Source organism: Oncorhynchus kisutch, linkage group LG13 (genome assembly GCF_002021735.2).
Source record: "Oncorhynchus kisutch isolate 150728-3 linkage group LG13, Okis_V2, whole genome shotgun sequence".
Taxonomy (NCBI): Eukaryota; Metazoa; Chordata; class Actinopteri; order Salmoniformes; family Salmonidae; genus Oncorhynchus; species Oncorhynchus kisutch.
Window position 1 is genome coordinate 42,347,161 of NC_034186.2, and position 27,357 is coordinate 42,374,517.

Here is a 27,357-nt window from a genome sequence, read left to right on the forward strand (position 1 = left end):
GTTTGATTAAACAGAATCTCATGATGTATTGGTTGTATTGGATTTCCTAAAGCCAGATTGGAGCTCATATAGTAGGTTATGTAAGGAAATATCTGCTAATATCAATCTGCTCGAACATAATCTTTTCCATGACCTTAGATAAAATACACAGAATACATTGAGACAGGCTGGTGGGGATCCTAATAAAATATCAAATACCATATCTGATAGGGGGATAGGTTGTGAGTTCAAACCCCCGAGCTGACAAGGTACAAATCTGTCGTTCTGCCCCTGAACAGGCAGTTAACCCACTGTTCCCAGGCCGTCATTGAAAATAAGAATGTGTTCTTAACTGACTTGCCTGGTTAGATAAAGGTACAATAAAAAAATTAAATGAGAACTCTGGGGGCCCTTGGACCTCCATATGGGAACCCCAGAATATAGGATTGCCTACTGTATCCATACACCAGCATACCATTCATTGGCTTTATTTGAGAATCTGTCTGAAAACCACTTGAACCATAGCTGTAGGCAGGCAGTACAGTCCCTATAACATGTATTACATGTTTTGGTAGCGCAAGCGCCCTCTATTGATCGGAGGTATTGGCTGAGAGCTGAGTTGGTGGTTCCAGCTCAAACCAGCAGTATTTAGCTAGCTAGCTTGGCACAACCTGTGAGGGACTGCTAAAATGTTACCATTATCTATAAAAGACGACGAGTACAAGCCACCCAAATTCAACCTCCTCGCCAAGATTTCAGGATGGTTCAGGTAAATTGTCTTATTTGTTTGTGTTCTTGCTGTATTTTTATTAGGTCTTAATTAGCTTGTTAGCTAGCTATTTTGATTCTATGCTCACTGGCTAGTTTAATTCAGATGTGAAATATATGATGCAAAAGATTATGCTGTAGTTACCTAGCTAACGTTAGCTCCCAAAAACAGCTTGCTAGGGGTATGGGACCATTCATCTTGGTTGCTGACCAAATAGATATTTGTTATTTAGCTCCATAGACAAACATACGGCTAAGTTAGCTGTCTAGATAGCCAGTTAGCTTCAGATGCACGAATGTCTGGCCAACACAGCTGGAAGTTAGTTACTTCCCGACTTACTTAGCTAGCCTAAGGGAGGGGAGGGGAGGGGGGCGGTTGTATAGTATTAAATATTTGTGTGCGGTCAACAACATGCGTGTTCAGGAAATTGATGCAATTTTGCACATTTGACATAGGTAGGTACTTCTCATTCTTAACTGGCTCTACTGTTTTGATGAGCGCAAGCTAGCAAACGTTAGTTTAAGTGACGTTGGCTTGGTTGATAACTCGCGCTAGCTGCGACTAACTCAGTGAAATTTCTTTTTTTTCCCCCAGATCAATCCTATCTGATAAAACATCACGCAATTTGTTTTTCTTTCTCTGTCTGAATCTGTCCTTTGCTTTTGTTGAATTATCGTACGGCATATGGAGTAACAGGTAAGTTCCGTATCATTCGACGGGAAAAGCCTAAAAACGCAACTCTTATTTCAGGATGTGCCACGTATGTCTAAGCAAGCGTTGTACCAACAATGCCCGTTGCTTGCACTGGCTCCCATCAGTGGGAATGCACCACAAACTACATTATAACATCTAGCTAGACACATGTTATTCCCTGGTTATGTGTTTTGAAATGGCTATCCATCTTGATAGCTGTATTTTATGCATGGATTTCTGCCAGGACATCCTATCTGCAACATGTGTTCAAATTGTTGCCTGGAACCAGCTGCTGGGGTTAAAATGTCACTGTTATAAAATCCATATGTTCCCATATACAAGTAACTAGCCAATTAGAACTAATATGTGCATCATAATAATAATAATAATGTTAATGTAATAATAATGTTTTATCACCCATAACTTAGTCATTCATTAAAAAAAACTATTTGTTTGTGTTTTAGTGTAACTTTTACCCCCGGCAATTGCAAAGCTTGGGGAGGATATCTGGTGCGGGAGACAGTCCAGTCTAACAAGTTTTTTTTTGTTGTGGTGTGTGTGTGTGTGTGTGTGTGTGTGTGTGTGTGTGTGTGTGTGTGTGTGTGTGTGTGTGTGTGTGTGTGTGTATATGCTCTCAGTTTAGGTTTGATATCAGATTCCTTTCACATGTTCTTTGACTGCACTGCACTTTTAGCCGGACTTGCAGCCTCCGTGATTTCCAGGTGGAGGTCGAATGACTCATTCTCATATGGGTACGTATGCAATCAATGTAGACTGTAGCTTCACTAGCAAAGGTAACGCCGCCTCCAACACTGCTAAGGAGCCTCTGCTAATGTTTACATTTTGAAGTTTGTGACGTCTTACCAAGCGTGTATGATTATCTGTATTTTTGATTTTATGCCTTTATTGATATCCAGGGTTGTCAATCCTGCTGGTGATTGCAAAAATCTGCACCTTTAGTACATATTTGGATGTGTGTATTGCTACTAATGTAGCAAAGGTGTTGCAGCTGTATGGAGTGATTTCAGTTCAAACTGAAATTGTATTTAGGTTCTATAATTCTGAATTATGATTTTGAATTTGTAATGCACAAATGGAATCGTTGAAGTCTTAATTGACCATGTATTTCATGATTTGATACTGAATTGAATGAATATTGCATTGAATGTTCAAAATAATTTCAAATTGAAGTTCAATATTTTTTATTTTCAGTTTCAATAAGGTAGATATTGAATTCGTTGTCTGTATCAAGTTTTCAAACTATAATTTCAAGTTGATCAATATTTAATATATTCAGCTTCTCGGAGGCTTTCAGTTCTCTAAATTCAGATAAAAAAAAAAGAAATGTAAGCCTGGTACTTTTCCAGACAGGAAAGGTAGTCAAAAGCTATCTGTTCTCCTCTGTGGTAAAGTTTCTGAAGCCAATGTGGCATGTTGAATATAGTTTTCCAATGAATTTGCCTCTAATGTTTGAACCGTTTTGGCTATAAGCTATTATGACCCCATTCCTGAAGCTAATGCTCTTGGACATGGACACGCCTTCTGTTCCCTAATATGCTGATCACAGGCCGCGTAGGACACGTTAGAAGGACGTGTCACAAGTTTGACCTCCATAAGAATATAGTTGAATAACCCTGTCATAGCCTTTCTACATCCTATTTCATTTTGCTCTTGTGACTGACTGGGTTTGAACCATGTCTCCTATATGTCACAAGACTGTGCCGATCCACTTAGCTAAAGCCCCTGGGGAGGAACTCAGGAAGCTAACACATGTCTTCAAGTCTGCAGCAAGGTTACTCTTCAAAAGAGCGTGGTTCATCGGACCACATCGGTCACATTTCACTGCCCTTTGACCTCCTACTCAGAGATCACAGCACCAAACTGTCTGGGTTCGAAATCTGGCCTACCATTTTCCGTGACAAACGGCGGCATAAGGATCTGTGCCCTCCATTTTTAATGAGCGCAACAGAGGTGGTTTGGTGATCTATGCATGTGATGAGCAACCTTGCCTGAGACCTGAAGACTTGTTTTACTGATGGGGTTCTGGCCCTGGTATCCTGAGCGCCAGACAATGCAACTTTTCAGGTCTCAGACAAGTCACTCATCACATGAGCGTTGTCACCAAACCACTTGCGTTACACTTCACCCCCCTTTGACCCCCTTGAAGAGACCATCCAAGTCACAGGACTAATGCCTAGGCTTTAGCTCAGCAGGCCAACAGTCTTAACCCAGTCAGTCACATGTTACCCTTATAATGATGACCCTTGATGGAGACTTAAAACTACACGATATATGCGAAAGTATGTGGACACCACTTCAAATTTGTGGATTTGGCTATTTCAGCCACACATGTTGCTGATGGGTGTATAAAATCACACAGCCATGCAATCTCCATAGAAAAACATTGGCCTGTGAAATTTCTGCCCTGCTAGAGCTGCCCCGGTCAACTGTGCTGTTATGTGAAGTGGAAGCGTCTAGGAGCAACAACTGCTCAGCCGCGAAGTGGTAGGCCACACAAACTCACTGAAGCGCGTAGCATGTCAAAATCGTCTTTCCTCGGGTTGCAACGCTCACTACCGAGTTCCAGACTGCCTCTGGAAGCAACTTCGGGCACAAGAACTGTTCGTCGGGAGCTTCAAGAAATGGGTTTCCATTGTGGAAAAGTATTCTCTGGAGTGATGAATCACGCTTTACCGTCTGGCAGTCCGACAGACGAATCTGGGTTTGGTGGATGCCAGGACTGCTCTCTGTCCGGCTGCATAGTGCCTACTGTAAAGTTTGGTGGAGGAATAATGGTCTGGGGCTGTATTTCATGGTTCGGGCTAGGAAATCTGGAAATCTTAAGAGCTACAGCATACAATGACATTGACGATTTTTGTGCTTCAAACATTGTGGTACCAGTTTGGGGAAGGCCCTTTCCTGTTTCAGCATGACAATGCCCCTGTGTGCAAAGCGAGGTCCATACAGAAATGGTTTGTCGATCGATGTGGAAGAACTTGACTGGCCTGCACAGATCCCTGACCTCAACCCCATCAAAGACCTTTGGGATGAATTGGAACGTCGACTGCGAGCCAGGCCTAATCCCCCAACATCAGTACCCAACCTCACTAATGCTCTTATGGCTGAATGGAAGCAAGTCCCCAGACCAATGTTCCAACATCTAGTGGAAAGCCTTCCCAGAAAAGTGGAGGCTGCTATGGCAGCAAAAGTGGGACCAACTCCATATTAATGCCCATGATTATGGAATGAGATGTTTGACGATAGGGAGTGTAACAGTTATCTATCTACCTTCTTTTTTTTTTTTTGTGGCCCATTAGCCAAAATAGTTTAAACGTTAGCGCCAAATTCATAGGCGGCAAAATGTATTCAACATGCCACATTGGCTTTAGAAACCACCATAAGCTTCTGTTTACTGTAGAGTTTAATCCTCTGTTCTCCTCTGCCTTTCCTGGCTGGCAAGGTACCAGGATGTTCTCTCTGGTTTTGAATCTGATTAACTTGAAATTATAGTTTGTAAACTTGATACACAATTAATGCAATATCTACCATATTGAAACTGAATATATAAATATTCAATTTGAATATTCATTTACATTTAACTCGATGCAATAAGTATTTGAAACTGAAATGAATATCTCAATTTATGAATGAAAGGATTTTATTTGTGCATTACACGTTTAAAAAATATTACATTCAAATTCAATATCCTAATACAAATACAAAATGATGGAATTCAAATACAATTTCTGTTGGCACTGAAATAGCTCCAGCTGTTTTTAAGTCACATTGATTAGCCTCTATTATTGACCTGTGTGTACTGTACTTCCCTTTCTGTTTTCAGATATGTGAGGGCGGAGGTGTTGGCAGGGTTTGTGAATGGCCTGTTCCTCATCTTCACCGCCTTCTTCATTTTCTCAGAAGGTGTAGAGGTATGCCACAGAACACAATGGGTTTGATTAGGAGTATTTCACATATTGAAAAGAACATTGATTTGAATGATTTTGATAGGCCTTGTCTTATATTGTCTAAGCACCTGTGATTCAACAATATTATCAACTTTTATTTAAGATGGCCAAATCTCAATAACGATGTTGATTTGACTGGTCTTGTCTCCTGCTGCATCTGACAGAGGGCTTTGGAGCCGCCACACGTGAATCATGATCGTCTGCTCCCCGTGTCTGTCGCTGGGCTGCTGGTGAACCTGGTGGCATCTTTGTATTTCAGCACGGGGGCCACGGCCACTCTCACGGAGGGGATGAAGGTAAGATGAGGACATCGCTCTCTCTCTCCCCGTAGTCACTTTACACATCTACCATATCACTCCATGTTTTCCTAATCTTCATTCTCTTGCAAGTGGTCACTCCACGCTTTCCTGATAGTCCCTGTACTGCTTCTATGCTAGGCCTAAAAGCATATAGTGTTGGGGTGGAGCCATGAGTTGATTCTACTCATGCACTCATCACTTGTGTCCCCTAAAGTTTATTTACTTGGTGGTCCCCCAAGCTGTTCTCTCAAATTCCCTCAGACACTGCCTAACCCCTTTCTGCTCTTAAGTCACCAGTCACTGTACACTTTTCAAACACTCTAATAGCTTGCCTCATATGTGGCGCGATACTAAACTAAAAAAAAAGACGTCCTCTCACTGTCAACTGCGTTTATTTTCAGCAAACTTAACATGTGTAAATATTTGTATGAACATAACTAGATTAAATAACTGAGACATATACTGAACAAGTTCCACAGACATGTGACTAATAGAAATTGAATAATGTGTCCCTGAACAAAGGGGGAGTTCAAATGTAAGTCCGTATCTCGTGTGGCCACCAGCTGCATTAAGTACTGCAGTGCATCTCCTCATGAACTGCACCAGATTTGCCAGTTCTTGCTGTGAGATGTTACCCCACTCTTCCACCAAGGCACCTGCAAGTTCCCGAACATTTCTGGGGGGAATGGCCCTAGCCCACACCCTCTGATCCAACAGGTCCCAGACGTGCTCAATGGGGTTGAGATCCGGGCTCTTCGCTGGCCATGGCAGAACAGACATTCCTGTCTTGCAGGAAATCACGCACAGAACAAGGAGTATGGCTGGTGGCATTGTCATGCTGGAGGGTCATGTAAGGATGAGCCTGCAGGAAGGGTACCACATGAGGGAGGAGGATGTATTCCCTGTAACGCACAGCGTTGAGATTACCTGCAATGACAACAAGCTCAGTCCGATGATGCTGTGACACACCGCCCCAGACCTTGACGGACAATCCACCTCCAAATCGATCCCACTCCAGAGTACGGGACTCGGCGTACCGCTCATTCCTTCAACGATAAACGGGAATCCGACCATCACCCCCGGTGAGACAAAACCACGACTCGTCAGTGAAGCGCACTTTTTGCCAGTCCTGTCTGGTCCAGCGACGGTGGGTTTGTGCCCATAGGCGATGTTGTTGCTGATGACGTCTGAGGAACTGCCTTACAACAGGCCTACAAGCCCTCAGTCCAGCCTCTTTCAGCCTATTGCGGACAGTCTGAACACTGATGGAGGGATTGTGTTCCTGGTGTAACTCTGGCAGTTGTTGTTGCCATCCTGTACCTGTCCTGCAGGTGTGATGTTCGGATGTACCGATCCTGTGCAGGTGTTACACGTGGTCTGCCACAGCTGTCCATCCCGTCTCCCTGTAGCGCTGTCTTGGGCGTCTCCACTGTACAGACATTGCAATTTATTGCCCTGGCCACATCTCTTTAGTATCCTAAGTTTTCATAACTGTGACCTTAATTGCCTACCGTCTGTAAGCTGTTAGTGTCTTAACGACCGTTCCACAGGTGCATGTTCATTAATTGTTATGGTTCATTGAACAAGCATGGGAAACAGTGTTTAAACCCTTTACAATAGAGATTTGTAAAGTTCTTTGGATTTTTATGAATTATCAGGGTCCTGAGAGGCACTTTTTTTTTTTTTTTTACCATTGTTTTACTGAGTTTAGTTGTGGCAGGAAATTGAGTCGCACTACCTGCACCTGACTTAAAGCTGCAGCACATGATATGCAGCTCAGTCTGCTGAGCTTCGCATCCAGTCAAAGATGACAAACACTCCTCTGCAAACGTTCCATTCTGCAAACGTCATTGCTGCTGCTTGTGCTCACCTCAGCTCCACCTTTCGTGGTTTGCTCTTCTGTCTGTCAGGGGAGATTGACTCTGCTCTGCCTATAGTGTGGCTTTGGTCAGTTTGATTAGCTATATATGCTCTCAACAATTGAATGGGTAAACCTAACGGTTAAGGTTTACCCATTTAAATTGTTGGGAACAAAGTGTGCAACTTTATTTTTTAGAAATTATACAGTGCATTTGGAAAGTATTCAGACCCCTTCCATTTTTCCACATTCTTACGTTACAGCCTTAATCTAAAATGGATTCAATAAAAAAAGTTTAATCAATCTACACACAACCACAAAAAAAACACAAAGCAAAAACAGTTTTTTTTGATATTTTTTTTGTATTCATTTATAAAAAATTTAATAAAATGAAACATTATTTAGGTAAGTATTCATACCCTTTGCTATGAGACTTGAAATTGAGCTCATCCTGTTTCCATTGATCATGGTTGAGATGTTTCTACAACTTGATTTGGAGTACACGTGGTAAATTCAATCGATTGAACATGATTTGGAAAGGCATACACCTGTCTATATAAGTTGACAGTTCATGTCAGCACAAAAACCAAGCCATGAGGCCAAAGGAGTTATCCATAGAGCTCTGAGACAGGATTGTGTCGAGGCACAGATCTGGGGAAGGGTACCAAAATATTTTGCACAATTGAAGGTCCCCAAGAACACAGTGGCCTCCATCTTTTTTAAATGGTGAAGTTTGGAACCACCAAGACTCTTCCTAGAGCTGGCCGTACGGCCAAACTGAGCAATCTTGGGAGAAGGGCATTGGTCAGTGAGGTGACCAGAACCCGATGGTCACTCTGACAGAGCTCCAGGGTTCCTCTGTGGAGATGGGAGAACCTTCCAGAAGGACAACCATCTCTGCAGCACTCCACTAATCAGGCCTTAATGGTAGAATGGGCACATTCACATGTAAAAGGCACATGACAGCCCGCTTGGAGTTTACCAGAAAGCACCTAATAAAGGAATCTGACCATGAGAAACAAGCTTCACTGGTCTGATGAAACCAAGATTGAACTCTTTGGCCTGAATACCCAAGCATCACGTCTGGAGGAAACCTGGCACCATCACTAGGGTGAAGCATGGTTGTGGCAGCATCATGCTGTGGGGATGTTTTTCAGCAGCAGGGACTGGGAGATCAGTAAAAGGCACATGACAGCCCGCTTGGAGTTTACCAGAAAGCACCTAATAAAGGAATCTGACCATGAGAAACAAGCTTCACTGGTCTGATGAAACCAAGATTGAACTCTTTGGCCTGAATACCCAAGCATCACGTCTGGAGGAAACCTGGCACCATCACTAGGGTGAAGCATGGTTGTGGCAGCATCATGCTGTGGGGATGTTTTTCAGCAGCAGGGACTGGGAGACCAGTCAGGATTGAGGGAAAGATGAACGGAGCAAAGTACTGAGATCTTTGATGAAAACCTGCTCCAAGTCTCAATGTCCTTGAGTGGCCGAGCCAGAGCCCGATCAAACATCTCTGGAGAGACCTGAAAATATCTGTGATGCGACGTTCCTCATCCAACCTGGCAGAGCTTGAGAGGATCTGTGGAGAAGAATGGGAGAAACTCCCCAAGTACAGGTGTGCCAAGCGTATACCGTCATACTCACGGCTGTTATGGCTGCCAAAGGTGCTTCAAAGTACTGAGTAAAAGGGTCTGGATGTGTGTGTGTGATAATTCAGTTTTGTATTTTGCAAACATTTCTGAAAACCTGTTATGCTTTGTCTTTATGGGGTATTGTGTGTAGATTGAGGAACCCCCCCCCAAAAAGGCTGTAACGTAACAATGTGAAAAGTCAAGGAGTCGGAATGCTTTCCCACTGTACTTTCCCTTAGTCGGCACCTCTCCAAACGTTGAGGTGCTTTTACAGAACACATTCCTCAAGTAGGGCGCACCCCCTAATAGACCCTAAACACCAAGACCAAATTATTAGTCATTTGCCTTTTTATGTTCAATGGAACTGACAACACAAATGTATTTGTAGGTGTAATGTGTGTTTTACGGTCTTTCACAGGTCACAGCCACTCTCTGTTCAATGGCAATGCAGGTCACGGACACAGCCATGGGGGGCATGGGCACGAGTCCAAACATGGAGATGGGCACGAGCACAGCCACGGAGGGCACGGACATGGACACAGCCACTCCCACGAGGAGCCCCACTGCCATGGTAAGGGAACAGCACTTCCTAGCACAGAACCAAATGCCTGTAATGCAGTATGAGAGATTCAATTTTGTTCTAGAATTGGTAGTTATTTCAGTGGCATCCAATGTTTTAAAATCTTAATTTAGGTAAATATGCTAAACCATTTGAGGAGAGTGAATGTTTAGTGTATGATTTGTGGCAACTGGCAACAATTTCCTAAAAGAATCACAATTGTTGGTGATTTTATTGAAGCCCATTTTAAATTAGTTTTCCGCTTCTGTGTGTTTGCTTTAAAAGTCCAATCCCAAATCAATTCCTACCTGGGTCTGTGATGTCTCTTTTTAAAATGTTTTTTATTTATTTTTAAGCTCTGCACACACTGGATAAGTTGCCCAAATGTGCAAAATTCCACCTTGCCTAAAACACTAGGTGGCGCTATTGCCACACTGCTGATGCTGTCTGCTCAAGGGGACTCAATGATGTCAGGGCAGGGGGATTAGTTTATTAGGCCTGAATGTTCACTATGCAATTCTTGACTGTTCGCTCTACTGTTGTCTATTGCTATTCACACAATTTAGTATTTGCTAGAACTTGATATGTGAGCTGGAGCTTTAAGCATATGTGGCAGCACTTCACTCCCCTTTCGTTGTGTCCCAGCAGAAGTCTCGATTAACCTATCCAGGTAGTTGAAAGGCTGTTGTAAATCTCATTTGTGGTTTGCCCTGTTCTATAGTCAATACTAATTGTCTGCTGTATTTAATTAATGCATGAATTGTATTTTATTTCAGATGAACTGCACACGCCAGGGAAGGGCTCCAGCAAACAGATTTTGCAAGGTACTGAACATTGAAATGACTTGACTAATTTGATGCAGCTTTTTACTAGTCTTTGTTCACCTTAGTCTTATTCTAAAATTGATTTAAAAAATATTTTCCCTCATCAATTTGTACACACTATCCCATAATGACAAAGTAAAAACAGTTTATTTTTATTACAAATCATTAACATAAGTATTCAGACTCTTTACTCAGCACTTTGTTGAAGCACCTTTGGCAGCGATTACAGCCTCGAGTCTTCTTGGGTATTACGCTACAAGCTTGGCACACCTGTATTTGGGGAGTTTGTACCATTCTTCTCTGCAGATCCTCATGTGTTTTGGCTGTGTGCTTAGGGTCGCTGTCCTGTTGGAAGGTGAATCTTCACCTCAGTCTGAGGTCCTGAGCGCTCTGGAGCAGGTTTTCATCTAGGATCTCTGCACTTTGCTCCGTTCATCTTTACTTCGATCCTGACTAGTGTCTCAGTCCCTGCTGCTAAAAAACATCCCCACAGCATGACGCTGCCACCACCATGCTTCACCGTAGGGGTGGTGCCAGGTTTACTCCAGACGTCACGCTTGGCATTCAGGCCAAAGAGGTGCCTTTTTGCCAAACTCCAAGTGGGCTGTCTTACTGAGGAGTGGCTTCCGTCTGGCCACTCTACCATAAAGGCCTGATTGGTTGAGTGCTGCAGAGATGGTTGTCCTTCTGGAATGTTCTCCCATCTCCACAGAAGAACTCTAGAGCTCTGTCAGAGTGACCATCGGGTTCTTGGTCACCTCCCTTACCAAGCCATTCTCCCCCGCCCTGTTGCTCAGTGGCCGGGCGGCCAGCTCTAGGAAGAGTCTTGGTGGTTCCAAACCTCTTCCATTTAAGAATTATGGAGGCCACTATGTTCTTGCGGACCTTCAATGCTGCATAAATGTTTTGGTACCCTTCCCCAGATCTGTGCCTTGACACAATCCTGTCTCAGAGCTCTACGGACAATTCCTTCTAACTCATGGCTTGGTTTATGCACTGACAATCACTGTCAACTCTGTGCCTTTCCAAATGATGTCCAATCAATTGAATTTACCACAGGTGGACTCCAATCAAATGGAAGCAGGATGCACTTGAGCTCAATTTCGAGTATCATAGAAAAGGATCTGAATACTTATGTAAATAAGGTTTTTTGTTTTTTTTATACATTTGTAAAAAATTCTAAACATGTTTTTTGCTTTGTCATTATGGGGTATTGTGTGTAGATTTCTGAGAATAAACCATTAATAATTATTTCTGAGAATAATGGATATGTAATCCATTTTAGAATAAGGCTGGTCCTTAACAAAATGTGTAAAGTCAAGGGGTCTGAATACTTTCCGAATGCACTGTATGTGGACTGTGCACAAACTATTTTGATCTTCTTAAAATATTTACTCACGTCAGACTTGGTAAACTACCATCCGACACCTCCTTAATGGGCTATAATGTTGCATGTGAGATTGTAGGGATACATTTTCATCCAGTTCAAGGGAAGAATACTGTGTGTGTGTGTGTGGGGGGGGGGGGTTGTTATGCATAGATGATAGGGTACGGCTGCCTTGACATAGTAGGACTGCCTTGACATAGTAGGACTGCCTTGACATAGTCCTACTATCTGTTTGACAGTATTTCCAACATCTCTGCAAAAAAACGTTGAAATGGAGTGAGATTTAATGGGTCTGGTAACTTGAATTTGGTGGGGAAATGTCAAGGCACCATTACATCTGAGAAAGAGTCCAGGAGCACTGTCACTAAACTCCTTTGTCCAGGCTTCTGTGGGAAAGGGCTGAAAGGATAAAGTAGTTTGTCCCTTTCACCCGGCACATAGAGAGCAATGAAGAGAGGGAGAGCGACTGGGCCTTTTGGGAGGCCTGCTCAGGGGAAACACTGGGCCCACACAGAAGTTGGGGTGGCGTAGGGGGCTCTGGAGAATGGAGGAGGTGGATAGGAGAGAGAAAGAGGGGAAGGGGGAGCTGACAGTGCAAAAGGTGACTTAACCACGGTTCCCTTTTGGCCATTGATTGAGGACCTTGCCTCTTCTTTGGGTGGCATTGTTATGAAGCTAGAACCCAGGAGGATGGTTGATATTTCTTTTGTCAAATTATAGGTTATAGGCACAGTAGCAAATTATACTTTTTTCTTATTGACGTGCTCCTTTTAAATACCTGGTAAATGCTTATTTATTTTCCTCTTCTTTTTTTTTTGTGCTACGATGAATGTGTTACACAATATCTCAACTTCCGAAGGCTAACCCCAGCCAAACTCCAAAATGGAATTCCATTCATGTTGCATTTCAATTGAAGGACTAAACAAAAGTGGATAAAATGGAGTTATAAAAAAATGGTAATTGACCACTATATAAATGTTCTGATACTGTATCTAGTCATGGCCTTGACTGTTTATTTTTACTATTTTCTGCGTTGTAGAATAATAGTGAAGACCAACTATATGAAATAACACCTATGGAACCATGTAGTAACCAAAAATATATAAATATATTTGAGATTCCTCAAAATAATCACCCGTTGCCTTGATGACAGCTTTGCGCACTCTTCACCTGGAATGCTTTCCCAACAGTCTTGTTGTTCCCACATATGCTGAGCACTTGTTTTCCTTCACTCTGCTGTCCAACTCATCCCAAACCATCTCAATTGGTTTGAGGTTGGGTGATTGTGGAGGCCAGGTCATCTGATGCAGCACTCCATCACTCTCCTTCTTGGTCAAATAGCCCTTACACAGCCTGGAGGTATCTTGGGTCATTGTCCTGTTGAAAAACAAATGATGGCCCCACTAAGCACAAACCAAATGGGAAGGCGCATCTCTGCAGAATGCTGTGGTAGCCATGCTGATTAAGTGTGCCTTGAATTATAAATGAATCACTGACAGTGTCACCAGCAAAGCACCATCACACCTCCTCCTTCACTGTGAGAACCACACATGGGAAGATCGACCAAAGGACCGATTTCCACCGGTCTAATGTCAATTGCTCATGTTTCTTGGCCCAAGTCTCTTCTTATTGGTGTCCTTTAGTAGTGGATTCTTTGCAGCAATTTGGCCATGAAGGCCTGATTCACGCAGTCTCCTCTGTACTGTTGATGTGTCTTGTTATTTGAACTCTGAAGCATTTATTTGGGCTGAAATTTCTGAGGTTGGTAACTTATCCTCTGCAGCAGAGGTAACTCTGGGTCTTCCTTTCCTGTGGCGGTCCTCAAGAGAGCCAGTTTCATCATAGCACTTGATCATTTCAAGTGTAGTCACAAACTTTCCCGATTGACTGACCTTAAAGTAATGATGGACTGTCATTTTTATCTTTGCTTATTTGAACTGTCCTTGCCATAATATGGACTTGGTCTTTTACCAAATAGGGCTATCTTCTGTGTACCACCCCTACCTTGTTACAGCATAACTGATTTGGCTCAAACACATGAAGGAAAGAAATTCCACAAATGTACTTAAAGGCGCACCTGTTAGTTGAAATGCATTCCAGGTGACTAGCTCATGAAGCTGGTTGAGTGAATGCCAAGAGTGTGCAAAGCTGTCATCAAGGCAAAGGGTGGCTACTTTGAAGAATTTCAAATAAAACATTTGGATTTGTTTAACACTTGTTTTGGTTACTACAGGATTTCATATGTGTTATTTCATAGGTTTGCTATCTTCACTATTATTCTACAATGTAAAATTAAAGAAAAACCCTTGAATGAGTAGGTGTTTGTAAACTTTTGACTGGTACTATATATATCTATATTGTGGGACAAATGATTTGTGGATGATATGAAATACTTAAGACTACCCATGTTGTTTTACAGGGGTGTTTTTACATATCGTAGCTGACACACTGGGCAGTGTGGGAGTGATCATCTCAGCGCTCCTGATGCAGAAGTATGACCTGATGATCGCTGACCCCATCTGCTCCATGTGCATCTCCATTCTGATCGGAGTCAGGTCAGTTGACCTTGCACAGTAGTACGATTCCCAACAGGCCACACACTAATTTCTACAAATATTCCCGCAAGCGAGAAACTTGAAGACCATCGTCACACTGCTGCAGGAAAGTACCACACACACACACACACACTCAGGGCTAGATTTACTGTGTCATTTTCACCAGTAAAATTTGGAACTGTTGTCTTCAGGATGGATTTAAAATGCCTTCAAAGTAAGCTCAAAACAGTAATGTACTTCTCTTTTTAGGCAATATTGCCTTTGTTTGATTTCTGCACTGGTGCAGCCACTTCATTAAGCACCCCAATAGATATTTTTTTAGCTCACGTGTCGGTCACTTTGTTTTCGCCTTGCCATCATAACAACCGAACACCAGAGCAATTTCACAAGAATCCCCATCTATTGAACGCTCCACATGTAGGGCTGAGCCCAGGGAATATTGCACACTGGCTTCTCCCATGATGATGAGTATTGGTATTCTGCTATTCAGCTAAATGTCTTTAAGGGTGGGTCAGTCTCCACCGTAGACTCACTTCTCCTGGTGCTGCAGAACAAGATGAAACGACAGAGAAGGCAAGCATGCATTCGGGCATGTTGTCTCACCACTTCAAATTGGCCACTGTTAATCTTTGTCAAACGCTGCCAACACCACTGTAAAGTGCAGAATTACAGGACTTGTACAGTGGGGTGGAGTCTTTGTGGCTCCCAGAACATATGGCATCCCAGAAATCATGCTCTGTCCTGCTTTGTAGCATTCTTCAAACGTTTACTGCCAAGATGTTGCCAAGTAGACTTTTTATGCAGTGTAAGAGTCATGCTCTCTCTACACTAAATAATGCCCAGCATTGATTTGAATGTTCTGTGTAGCCTACATCTGACTTAAGGAGCTTTAGTAAATATGACTCATGATTTACGTCAAGCTTCAGGAAGTTTCAGCAACCAGTAAACTTAAACTGGTTTCTTCATTTGGGGTGAAGACCGACCGAGCCAACCTCAGCAGACAGAACTAGTCGCACTTGCAATAGAGTGCCAGTCACTCCAACAGGCCGAATGGGAGGGCCAAGAATTGTTCCTTGACCACCTGGCCATTCCCAGCAGATAGGTGGTGTAGCCCAACTTTTACACAGCTCGTGACCCTACGAGAAGCGAGAGAGTGACATTTTGGCATCTAAATAATAGATTTAGCTTTTCAGATTTTGTTACCCAGTGGTAGATGGACCTGCAAAACTGCTGAAATCCAGAGGGATTTGAAAAAATATTTTTGGTGAGGAATGGACTTTAATGAGTCTTGAGACCCAGAAAAGAGGCATTTAGTTCTTAGTGGCTCTCCTGCTCATGTTTTGCTCAATTCTTCACTGTCCTCTGTTAGTCATACAGTAGTGACAAAGTGGTTGGGGAGAGGGCCCCATTATGCAAATGGGGAACTTGGTGAGTAAAGCCTCTCTGGTAAACTTGTTCGCCATCTCTGTCTTTGAGCCTTTTCTTCCCTCCTCTCTGGAATGTGGTTGTGATCTGTGACGGTTCCGTTTTAAATATGTGTGAACAAAGCCATCCTTTTTAGTGTGGCTTTCTCCCCCTTTTCTTGATCTGTCTGAGTGTGGTTTTGTCCTTGAGACTTAAGCATTTTTCCTCAAGTTTTTCTCGATAGCCATCTGTGAAAGGCAAAGAAATTAACAGTTCACATGTTGGACAATGAGAACAAACGAACCCACCTAGGCTTATTCTACAGCATGTTGCATTCCATCTTGGAACCGAGCGAGGCTCGTAAAAGAGCCATTTCAATAAAGGTGCGAAATGGAACAAGTGGGGGAAGAATGAAGAGGGAGAGGAGCAAATAAAAATAATGAAGCAGATTTGAGCCCCAAAATAAGTAGCGAAAAACATAACTAACCTCCAACGTTGTAAAACCACCTAATCCGCAGCTGGTATTTGGCTATTATTTTCAGAATGTTTGTACTTGTTTTTGTTAAGCGGCTGGACGGGGAAAAAATAGAGAGCGAGCGAGTAGTCAAACAGGGATTTGAAAACATTTCCCCTTTGGATATTTTGTTGGACCCCCACCCAGATGGTTGTGCGGGATCGGAGATTAATTTCCACGGGCCTTGATGTGTGTTGGTTTGAGTGTAATCACCTTCCTGTTAGTTTAACTTCTGTGTGAAGTTATTTTGGGACCTCGTATTGTGATATCTTGATAACCTTTAGCACTGCAAAGAGGGCTGGATTTATTCCAGAACAACGCTAAATGAAAGTTGTGTAATTACTTGAAGTATATTCTCCACTGTTCTGGAATTGCCATCATCCATTTGTGGGATTCAAGATTCAAACAATATTGGCCTACAGATATCATTTTTCTATTTGATTACCTAGTGAAATGGACCGTAGTTCTCTCTCTGTTATTGGACCGGCAGAAGGACAGTGGGTTGTTTGGAGAAATGGAAGTCAGTGTGTGTGCTCCCTGAACCTCAGCTGGTTGACTATATTTTATTTTGCTGACATTGACCACATTTTGGAGGCAGGAGGACTATTAAGGGGGGGGGGTGCAGTTTTCCCATCCTCCCTGAACGGCCATACTTGGAAGAAACCTTTGCAGCTTGCAAAAACTGTACAGAACCAAGCACAGACCCTTTGCACGTGTGTGTTTGCCTTGGGCCGTCCCAGTGTGGTTCTTTGTGTGTGCCTCGGTCAAGGCCTGGTGGCTGCTGGCCTCGCACCAAAGGGGGAATATCTGGGTTGGCTGTGGACAGATGGAACAGTCTGTGCAGCCTGTGATTAGAGAGTGGAGAGAGGTGGTTAGAGGCCCCTGCGGGCCCCTTGGCTCTCTCTGTGGGGCTGTGGGTTAGCTGTGGCCTTATGTGGGACTCTGCTGCTGGGACCAAGAGCCCGGCTGAGGCTCCTCCCTCCCTGCTGGAGGAAAAGGCTGGGTAATGACTCCCAGGTGAAAGCCTGGAAACCAGATAAGGTAGGCGTGAATAAATTAGGACACTATGTAAATACGAGTACTAATCAAGGCCTTTTGGGACAGTGATTTGGCTCATTTGAAATGATGTTAAAGAAACGACGGTGTGCTAAGATGAATTGGCTTTACTGTGGCAACTCATTGTTAGATGTTTGAACAGTGCATACCCAGGTGCCATACAAAAGTACATTGATTACATATAACGGGTGAGTGCTATGCGTTAACTTGAATGCTGTTTATTTTGACCCAATTATTGAAGGCTTGAAGTTGAAGCATTTAAAAAAAAAAAATGTTTTTTTAATTCATCACTTCCAAACTCGTACATATTAGTCATAGTGTACGCTTACCTTTGACCTCTGTTACATCATTCCCTTGAGGTATTTCCTTTCATGAACTAGACTTGGCAGAAGAGCCATCGTGTTGGCTGGTAATGAAGGTGAGGGCTTGAGGTTAGGTAATGAGCCCTTCCTCCACATAACCACCTCCACACAAGCCCTTTCTGATGGGGAGGGCCTTTCACATAGGGCCTTGTGTTTTCAGTGTTCCCTCTTTAATGCTGTCACGTTTTCTTGAGTTGAGGAGACATAAAGAGTTGAAAGATGGAAAAGGCAGAAAGTTGACACTACTTTCGTCAATTCTTGACAATAACCAGGTTTTCATCCAACTATCTTAATGCAGATGAATTACCTGACGCGTAAAAAAACATCACAACAGGGCTGATGGAAACAGGACATGTCTGTACAATTTCATAAATGTCGGCACGCCATTTGTTCATTCGACGTGGTGGGATCTTGTCGGTAAAATGTAATGATGATGATCGGTGCTTGGCTGCCAATTAGCAAATACAATTATTGCTCTTATCCATATCTCATCATATAACCTGTCCACTTTATCAGCGAACTTCTCGAGAGCATGCGTCAACCAGACTGGGCAAATTTGCTATATTATCGTTAAAGTTTGATAAAACCATTGGTAGAGTTGAAAATGCGATAACACATTTATTTTAAGAGTTTATTTATTTTTAATGCAGCATTTTGAATATTCACATAAAAATCTGTCGCCAATTGGATAGAAACCTAGCTACTGGGCAGTTTCATTCATTTTATTACTTTTTTTTAAATGACAATGTAGAGTAGTTTCGGCCTCCCCTGTCTACTAAACCCACACCATTTTGTTTAAGGTAACCATCCTAGTGTAGCTGACTGTAATAATAATAATAATAGGTTTTTCATGCTCCTTTGAATCAGAGGGACTTCTGATGGTTTTAGATGTGGGGAGATTTCACTAGCATGTCATGCTTAACCCACATGTCCTACATTGCCATTGGCTCTCTATTTAATAACAGGTTTACATGTTCTTTTGAATTGTTATTTCACCTCTTTTCAGTGGCTTGGGTCAGTATCGTGTTCAAGGCCATGCGTCTGAGATTTATGTATCCATCTTAAACTGTGTTTCTAACTTCTCAACCCATGTTATCCATGGCAGGTCTGTGTCCTTTTTGTAGATGTTCTCATGATGAACATATGCTTTCATTCAGAACGGGTGGATGTAGGCTTAATTTTCTTCTGGTCTTGTCGTGGTGGAGCTTCCATAGTTTTGCTTCATTGTTCAACTCCAAGACTGTTCACGCCAAGGCCTTGAAGAATGTGGGTCTGACTCCCCCTCTTTACAACATGGGGAATTCCAGAACAGTGTTGACACTTTTTGGCAGCCCCTCATTGGAAGAGCATTATTTTCCCCATTGGGAAGAAACTGGATTTGCTTCAACCTCATCATGCAGTAATGTCAGAGTCAAATGTTGCCTACTGTTTAGTATTGGTTGCCTGGTGAGTGTGATGTTCCCACTTTTTAATTTTTTTTTTTTTTTTTTTTTGGGGGTGGTAAATCTCCCTTGACTGAGGGGTTTAGGCCTATACTGCTCTTGCTACTGTTATATCGATAATACTTAGTGGCTGATTATTGTGTGCCTTGCTAAAGATCCTGTACTTGTTAGACGTCCACTAATTGGTGAGAAAATGTTTGGTGAATTGGTTTCCAAGATGCCAATACCAGGGATGTTACACATTGGCGCTTTGAGTCTTGGTTCAAAGCTCAAAATCAGGGGACTCAAACGCATTCCATGGAGGGCCTAGTATCTTCTGGGGGGTTTTCTTTTCAATTAAGACCGAGACAACCAGGTTAGGGGAGTTTCTTACCAATTAGTGATTTTAATTCTTCAGTCAAGTACAAGGGAGGAGCGAAAACGCTTCATCACAACGCTTTAGCGATACATATGCTATGATGCTGGTAAAGTTCTCGCGCACCTACAGTGCTGGTCATAAAAAAAGCTAGCTAGCTCATGGATGCAAACAATATTCTTTCCCAAAAACATAGCAAAACGACATCTATTTCCGTAGCTAAAGTTAGCTAGCTATAGTTTATTTATATATATATATATATTTTTTATGTATTTATATATTTATAAAAGCTTCTCTAATTGCTGCCCATACCTTCATAATCTTAACTAGTCAACTGGGGAAGAGGAAGTCACTGGCATTTCACAAGATGCCTTTCCTTCCACTTATTACCAAATATTTTTAGACATTGGCCTTAAATTTCCCTGCGGAAATCGAATTTTAACATATCAAAATCCCCCTGTTTAACCCTCTAGATTGGGGGGTTCTAAGCTAACATATGAACTTGTTTTAAGATGGTCATACCAAGGATTATTTAGCTATTTGATTTTGACTATAAAGACTCCTTTTAAGGTATCTAAAAAATTATATATACAGTTGAAGTCGGAAGTTTACATACACCTTAGCCAAATACATTTAATCCCAGTAAAAATTCCCTGTCTTAGGTCAGTTAGGATCACCACTTTATTTTAAGAATGTGAAATGTCAGAATAATATTAGTGATATATTTCAGCTGTTTCTTTCATCACATTCCCAGTGGGTCAGAAGTTTACATGCACTCAATTAGTATTTGGTTGCATTGCCTTTAAATTGTTTTTAACTTGGGTCCAATGTCAGGTAGCTTTCCACAAGCTTCCCACAATAAGTTGGGCCCATTCCTCCTGACAGAGCTGGTGTAACTAAGTCAGGTTTGTAGGCTTCCTTGCTCGCACATGCTTTTTCAGTTTTGCCCACAAATGTTCTATAGAATTGAGGTCAGGGCTTTGTTGTCCTTAAGCCATTTTGCCACAACTTTGGAAGTATGCTTGGGGTCATTGTCCATTTGGAAGACCCATTTGCGACCAAGCTTTAACTTGATGTTGCTTCAATATATTGCTTCAATATATTCACAATTTTACTTCCTCATGATGCCATCTATTTTGTGAAGTGCACCAGTCCCTCCTGCAGCAAAGCGCCTCCACAACATGATGCTGCCACCCCTGTGCTTCATGGTTGGGATGCTGCTCTTCAGCTTGCAAGCCTCCCCCTTTTTCCTCTAAACATAATGATGGTCATTATGGCCAAACAGTTCTATTTTTGTTTCATTAGACCAGAGGACATTTCTCCAAAAAGTATGATCGTTGTCCCCATTTGCAGTTGCTGTTGTTCAGGGATTGATTTGCACATTTCCCACCAAAATACGTTCATCTCTAGAAGACAAAGCGTCTCCTTCCTGAGCGGTATGGCGGCTGCGTGGTCCCATGGTGTTTATACTTGCGTACTATTGTTTGTACAGATGAACATGGTACCTTCAGGCGTTTGGAAATTGCTAACAAATTCACTACATGGAACAATAGATGGTTCCAAAAAACATCTAAAGGAAGTTTGTTCTGATGTGTCTGTGATTATATAAGAAAGATCAGGAAATGTATTTATCCCCTTAGTTTAAATGTCTAAAATATCTCAAAATATATATATATATATATATATATATATATACTTCCATTCATAAAAAAATAAAAAAAACTGGTACCAGGGACTTTCAGACAAGGCTTGTGGGTATCCTAGAGCAAAATTGGGAGAGACACCTTTCAATAGTGGTCATAACCCTTTGGATACTATAGACATTTTCGTGAGAAGACCGATTTTCGGGATGTCTCATGGTCTGACAAACACCGCTCTGTCACCTTTCACTGCAGATACAGAAGGGTGATATCAGTGTATTGAGAAGCAGCCCATGGAAAATATTATCTTAAAGAACAGACCGACGTAAACAAAACTCTTTCCCATTTGTTTATTTAGCTTCAATTCAAAGACCGTTTTGAGAAAATGGTTGTCATTTAAGTTGTTACAAAATGACAGTCAAAACAAAAAGTTCATGGCTGTTATAATTGTGGAATACATGTCATAAATAAGGAGTCAATGTGACTTTAAATTTCTTCAAAGGTTCTCTTTTCCTGTCGGCCATTATCAAGTCTTTGATTTCATATTAAAATGTTGGGTAGGGGAACATTGGCTACATTTCGACCAGACCCTTAAGACTCAAAGGCAAAGCTGAAGAATGTGCAGTAGCCTATATGTCGACGAGCTGGTTAGTGTAGTGTGCTACTAGCATGTAGTGCAAGGAAGACTGTAGACGTGGAGGAAGAGCAAAGGGAAAGTTTTGCCTACGTTGACATGGACCGAGTGGGGCTTCTGGTGGGGTGTAGGGGATTCAGGGATAATGACGGGGAGAAGAGGGGAGTGAGTGGGGTTTTGGGAACGGGGAAAGCTGCCAAACCCTCTGATGGCTCACATATGCTGTGGTGGTCGGCCTTGTGGCTTTGGTATAGGGGTTAGGCGGGACATGCAATGGGATTTTTTTTAAACTGTGGCCGCGAGATGGTTGCGAGGAGACAAAAGGAAGGATCAAGAATGGCTGACGTGGCACTGTCCAGCCTCATGAAGTCATTGTTCAACTATGCTAGTAGTCTCGGCTGCAGCCAGCTAGGGTCTGCAGTGCAGTATTCCTGCTCTCTGAAAGCAGCTTCTGTGACTTCCAATTCTGTATGGTATGGTCCTACCTGCATAGTCTTGAGTACCAATCCCTTTGGCAAGCTTGCCACTCCTTGTCATTGATAAAGAATTTTTAACAAAGTCAAAAACAAACATTTAGCTGTTAGCTAGGCACGTTGTTGTAGTTTAGATTTTAAGCCTCAAAATAAGATATTTTGTGGTTCTAATTGCAGTATGTATTTACACTGAGCTAGCAACTTTTGACAGGATTGTCTGGGCAAATACGGTTTCTTAGCAACCGGATACCAATGTGAAGACTGGGTTTGCCAGATCTAGCCCAAATTTCTAGCACAATCACCACTCAATCTGCCCACAAGGCTTGAAAAACTAGCCCCAAAAAATGGATGCGCAGCGAGAGGAGTTGTCATATTTATACAAACCCTTTCCCCATAACGTTATTGAGCGAATGAAGGAATATCAACATAAGAAGCAAAACTCTGTTGTCATCAATATAATAATTATTGTGAGCTAACGTCATGTAAAAGGAATTTGAATAAGCCAGGAGAGAAGATAATGTATCTTTATTAAACTTTGCAGATCATTTTCCACCAGTGGGATGTCATTTTAACTCGTTTGACTGCTAAAATTTTAAATAATCCCTTTTTGCATAACTATATATAAATCCGACAGGAGAGTTTTGAGTGACAAAATTTGGACAGAGGATCACAATCCCAAACATTGGGCTATTTTCTGGCAATTGTGCCATCATTATGAGCCAGATGTTAATAACACTACAACCCGTTTTATAACTGGCCTATTTGCACGATTGACTTGTCATTTCAATAGGCTAAATCTGGGTTTATGATTAATTCTATTTTGCATAGCTAGATACAGGTAGCCTGTAGCCCCTTTATAGGCCTACATAATATGGCCTACAGTAGCCTGGACAAGTGCTTGTGTTGTCCAATAACCTGCTGGAATAGGCTACTGAGGATGGTGTCATTTTCAATTGCCGAATCAAATATTAATAATATGGATATGAACTGAATAGGCCAATGCTTGTCTTTGTTTATTTTAATTAGATGTTTTTACCTGTAGCCTAAGCTGACGCTTTCTAACAGCTGATCAGCAATTGCAATAGAGCTTTGACCATGATCACAATTGATAACTTCCAATTTAATTAACTAAACTTGGCCATTAATAATTGCATAACACAACGCTACAACAACAAACTGAAGTCATACGATATTTACAAAATGTTTGCTAGCTGCAGTTAAGCTACACAAGTGGCACAAATTGATTTGCAATAACTCCAGAGATTTTGTAATTTCAACATTTTATTGTATCAAATGGTAGACTACGGTAGCCTATAATGACATAAATCAATAGGCCACTTAATGGCCAACATATGCAAACGTTTCATTGTGGACTTTTCCCCATAACCGAAGCATGCAAGGGAGTTCCAGAACTTCCATTTCAAATTTCCACTCGCGCAGTGCTCAAACCCTTCACTTGATAAAATTTCCCGTAAGCAAAAGTCGACACAGATTGCAGTTTAAACCACCGAGCGAGTTTATCTAGTGCGCCATGCCATTTTCCAGGGCTTTGTTGCCTTTTTATTTCTTGACCCACATCAGTTCTATATTGCGTTAATGGACAACGGGTTGGAAATAAGTGTCTCCATAATGATAATCTAAATAGCCAATGTTTTTATTTATACACAAATCATTGCATAGAACTGGTAAACGTGCGACGTGCGCGCTGCTGTCTCCTCGGCTGCCTGCTGCAGTGATTTCAACACACACACACCTCCGGCCCTCACGATCACTCACTCAGTATATATATATTTTAAAAAAAATAAGAGAAATGCAATGGCTGCCGCAGTGCGGGGGGGGGGGGGGGGGGGGGGGGGGTGACGGTTCCAATATTTGCATAATCGTTGTAATTTGAGGATAGCTGTGAGGGTGATTTGATTCAGGATACAAATCCTCATCTTTCCTAGAGCTCATTTAATGTTCATATTTGAAGATAGCAGAAAGGACATTTTCTTTGGCACATGACATGGAGTACAGGGAGTAGATTAGCCAAAGACTGGTACCTAGGCTACCACCTACATGCCTAACCAAGCAAGCTGTCATTGTCCAGGGTTCATATTGTTCAGCGTGACTTGTGCCCCAGAAGCACAATATCACTTTGGCCAGATGTGACATGCCTTGGCCCTGGGTCTGCCAGTGTTGACAGGAAAACGTTGTGGAAGTAAGTCACGCTATTTTTCTCCCTTACCCTCTGTGCCACAGTGTAGTGCCTTTGCTGAGGGAGTCCATTGGGATTCTGATGCAGCGAACTCCGCCCTCTCTGGACAATGCCCTGCCAGAATGCTACCAGAGGGTAAGTGCTGCACAACCATGCCTCAACCATACCCTCACGTCAATGCTGAACATGTTAAATGTTTAACAAGGGGAAATGGTCATATAAATCTAGGTGTGAACTGTGTGTGTTTGCAGGTGCAGCAGTTGCAGGGTGTGTACAATCTGCAGGAGCCTCACTTCTGGACCCTATGCACAGATGTCTACATTGGCACAGTCAAGCTGCTAATTGCACCTGACGCTGACAGCAAATGGATTCTAAGCCAAACGCACAACATTTTCACACAGGTAGGAGAGGAACCCATCCTTTTGTAATGTCAGACGGTCATTCTCCTACAAATACACACACTGATTATCCAGCAGCTGATGGGAAACCACAAAATCACTAACATTGGAACATATGTCATTTACTTATTATGCAATGGGTGGGTCTAATCCTGAATAATGATTGGTTAAAAGCGCATTCCAGTTGTCTATTCCACAAGTTACCACCGGCTAAATCGATGATGCCTATTTACTCGGTTCCATCTGACCGTGCAATCCACTGTCTCATCAGCCCAGCCACTATAAAAAACATCTAGACATTCTCACATTTCTAAAACTAACATTTAGTTTTCAACAGCAGAGTTTTGTATAAACCTTGCTGTCTGACATTTGCAACATTGTTTCAATATTTGATCTCCAGCTGTCCCATAGTAACATGTAGGGTTCGGAGTCGGGTCGGGAAGACAGCGTTTCTCAGCCAGTCAAAATCATGAATCAGCTGGCATCATTTTTATGGATATATACAAAGAAATGTAAATTGAAAAAAGGTCAAATGAAACGACGTGCAGCTAGTTTGCAGTCTTTACAGCTTCAGTTTTCGAAGTGATTGTGTTGTTGGCTAGCTCCTCTGAACAACAGTGTCCTGACGAGAGAGCACATTTTCTATGCCAGGTGAAATCGCGCCTCATTAGCTCATTGTTATGGATGTATCCAAATAAATGTCACTAGAAAACAGCTTATGCAAATACAGCTACTGTTATTCTTTTGACGTGACTGAAAGTTAGCTGTAGTTGCCTAGCTAGCAAGCAAGGGATAAGAACGTTGCCAGCCGGTATGGCAATGGAACATTTAGAACAGACGACTGGGTCGCATCCATAGATAAAGAACAAAGACTGAACGACTTGGTTGCGTCTCTGACAACCGAACCAATAGAACGAATGACCAGCCGGCTTGGGTAGCAACCATAGATGTGTTGGGACTATATCTTGTGGATGAATAAAATAATGGTAATGAAAACATGTTGGTAACCCGTTGTATAAGTGATAATGCCCTTGAAGCCAGTGTTTGGATGATATATTGGCACATCCTCCAAACACCGGCTTCGAGGGCATTATCACTTAAATAACCGCCAACTGGTCAGCAGCCTAAATGATGGTTTATGGACAGACAATCGGTCTATTCAAGTCCAGGTGGAAGGTTTGAGAAACAAAGATGTAGCAGCCAAGTATTAAGAGCTCTGCCATTACCACTAGACCATCTTAACATTATCATTAGAATTACATTACACCTGTACTAGGTAATAACATGCCACAGAAATGTCAGACATTAAAGGAACCATCTTCACTGTTGTGACAGGTGTTGAAGCAAATCGTGACTGGTTTTCTCCATTGTACTTGTCCACAGGCTGGAGTACGGCAACTGTATGTCCAGATAGAAGTGGCGACGATGTAGGACTCGTTCCTCGTCTCTCCCTGGGACCAAAGCCTCTGTGTGCTGCTGTGGGGTTTCCTCTCCACCCTTTCCCCCCTAAACCCCGCATCTCTCTGGGTTTTAAAGTCCACATCACAAACCAAGGACCAAGATGGAAGCAGCTACAGGACAAGTACACTGACTCTTGAGAGGACACAAGAAAACGGGGGAAACCAAAACTTGCCAATTGTGATGCGACGTCTGCGGGGAAAACGAGAACTTTGCACACACCCACTTCCACCCATTCTACTGTTTAGGAAGTGTTTATCTTAATGTCAGAGACCTATTTTGGTTTTTCATTCCCCCACCCCCCCCATTTTAAGATGGGATTTTAATTCATTTGTAACTATTGTCTGTGTTAAAGTACACTTCAATGGACATTCGTGTTAAGCCCTGCAACCATGTAAGATCCATAGATGGTCTATTTTTATACGTCCATATGAGTCACACACAATTAAGAAGGGGCATATTCCATTTGGCCATTTAGTTGCACTTTGCACACTTGAGCCGTTCAACTGTCATTCTGGATTTCTTAAGTGCCTTTTTCACCAAATCATGGACTGGAATCATGTCCCTCCAGACCCAAAAGGAATCAGATGACCAACATGGGTCTTGTTATTCCAACCCCTTGGTTCCATCCTTGATCCAGCATCCCTTTGAGGGTTGTCATGGTATTTTTCCTAAGGGAATATTGTCATAATTCCCTGGACGGCACACAGTGGTTTTATTTGAACCTTGAACAGCTGCGTACGACCTTGTCAAAGAGGATGGTTAAAACCGATGTAAGCCTAAAAGCCATGATTTCATTGCCCTCATTGGTCTTACTTTAATGTAATGGGCCAAGTGTGCAGTTGGCCAGTTCCATTCTTATTTTGAAATGTAATAAATGATTTTACTGCATATAATTTATT

General features: G+C 42.3%; 1 protein-coding gene across 1 annotated transcript; it reads left to right on the forward strand.

Annotated features, from left to right (window-relative positions):
• The first annotated feature begins 560 nt into the window (after positions 1-560).
• Positions 561-27,351, forward strand: LOC109902342 (zinc transporter 7-like). Its single transcript, XM_020498623.2, is given in 12 exon segments — positions 561-748; positions 1,343-1,444; positions 2,080-2,193; positions 5,283-5,370; positions 5,571-5,643; positions 5,646-5,702; positions 9,616-9,768; positions 10,533-10,580; positions 14,387-14,522; positions 24,644-24,734; positions 24,851-25,000; positions 26,381-27,351. Coding segments are annotated over 12 exon segments (1,140 nt in total). The 5' UTR covers positions 561-668; the 3' UTR covers positions 26,429-27,351.
• The last annotated feature ends 6 nt before the right edge of the window (positions 27,352-27,357 follow it).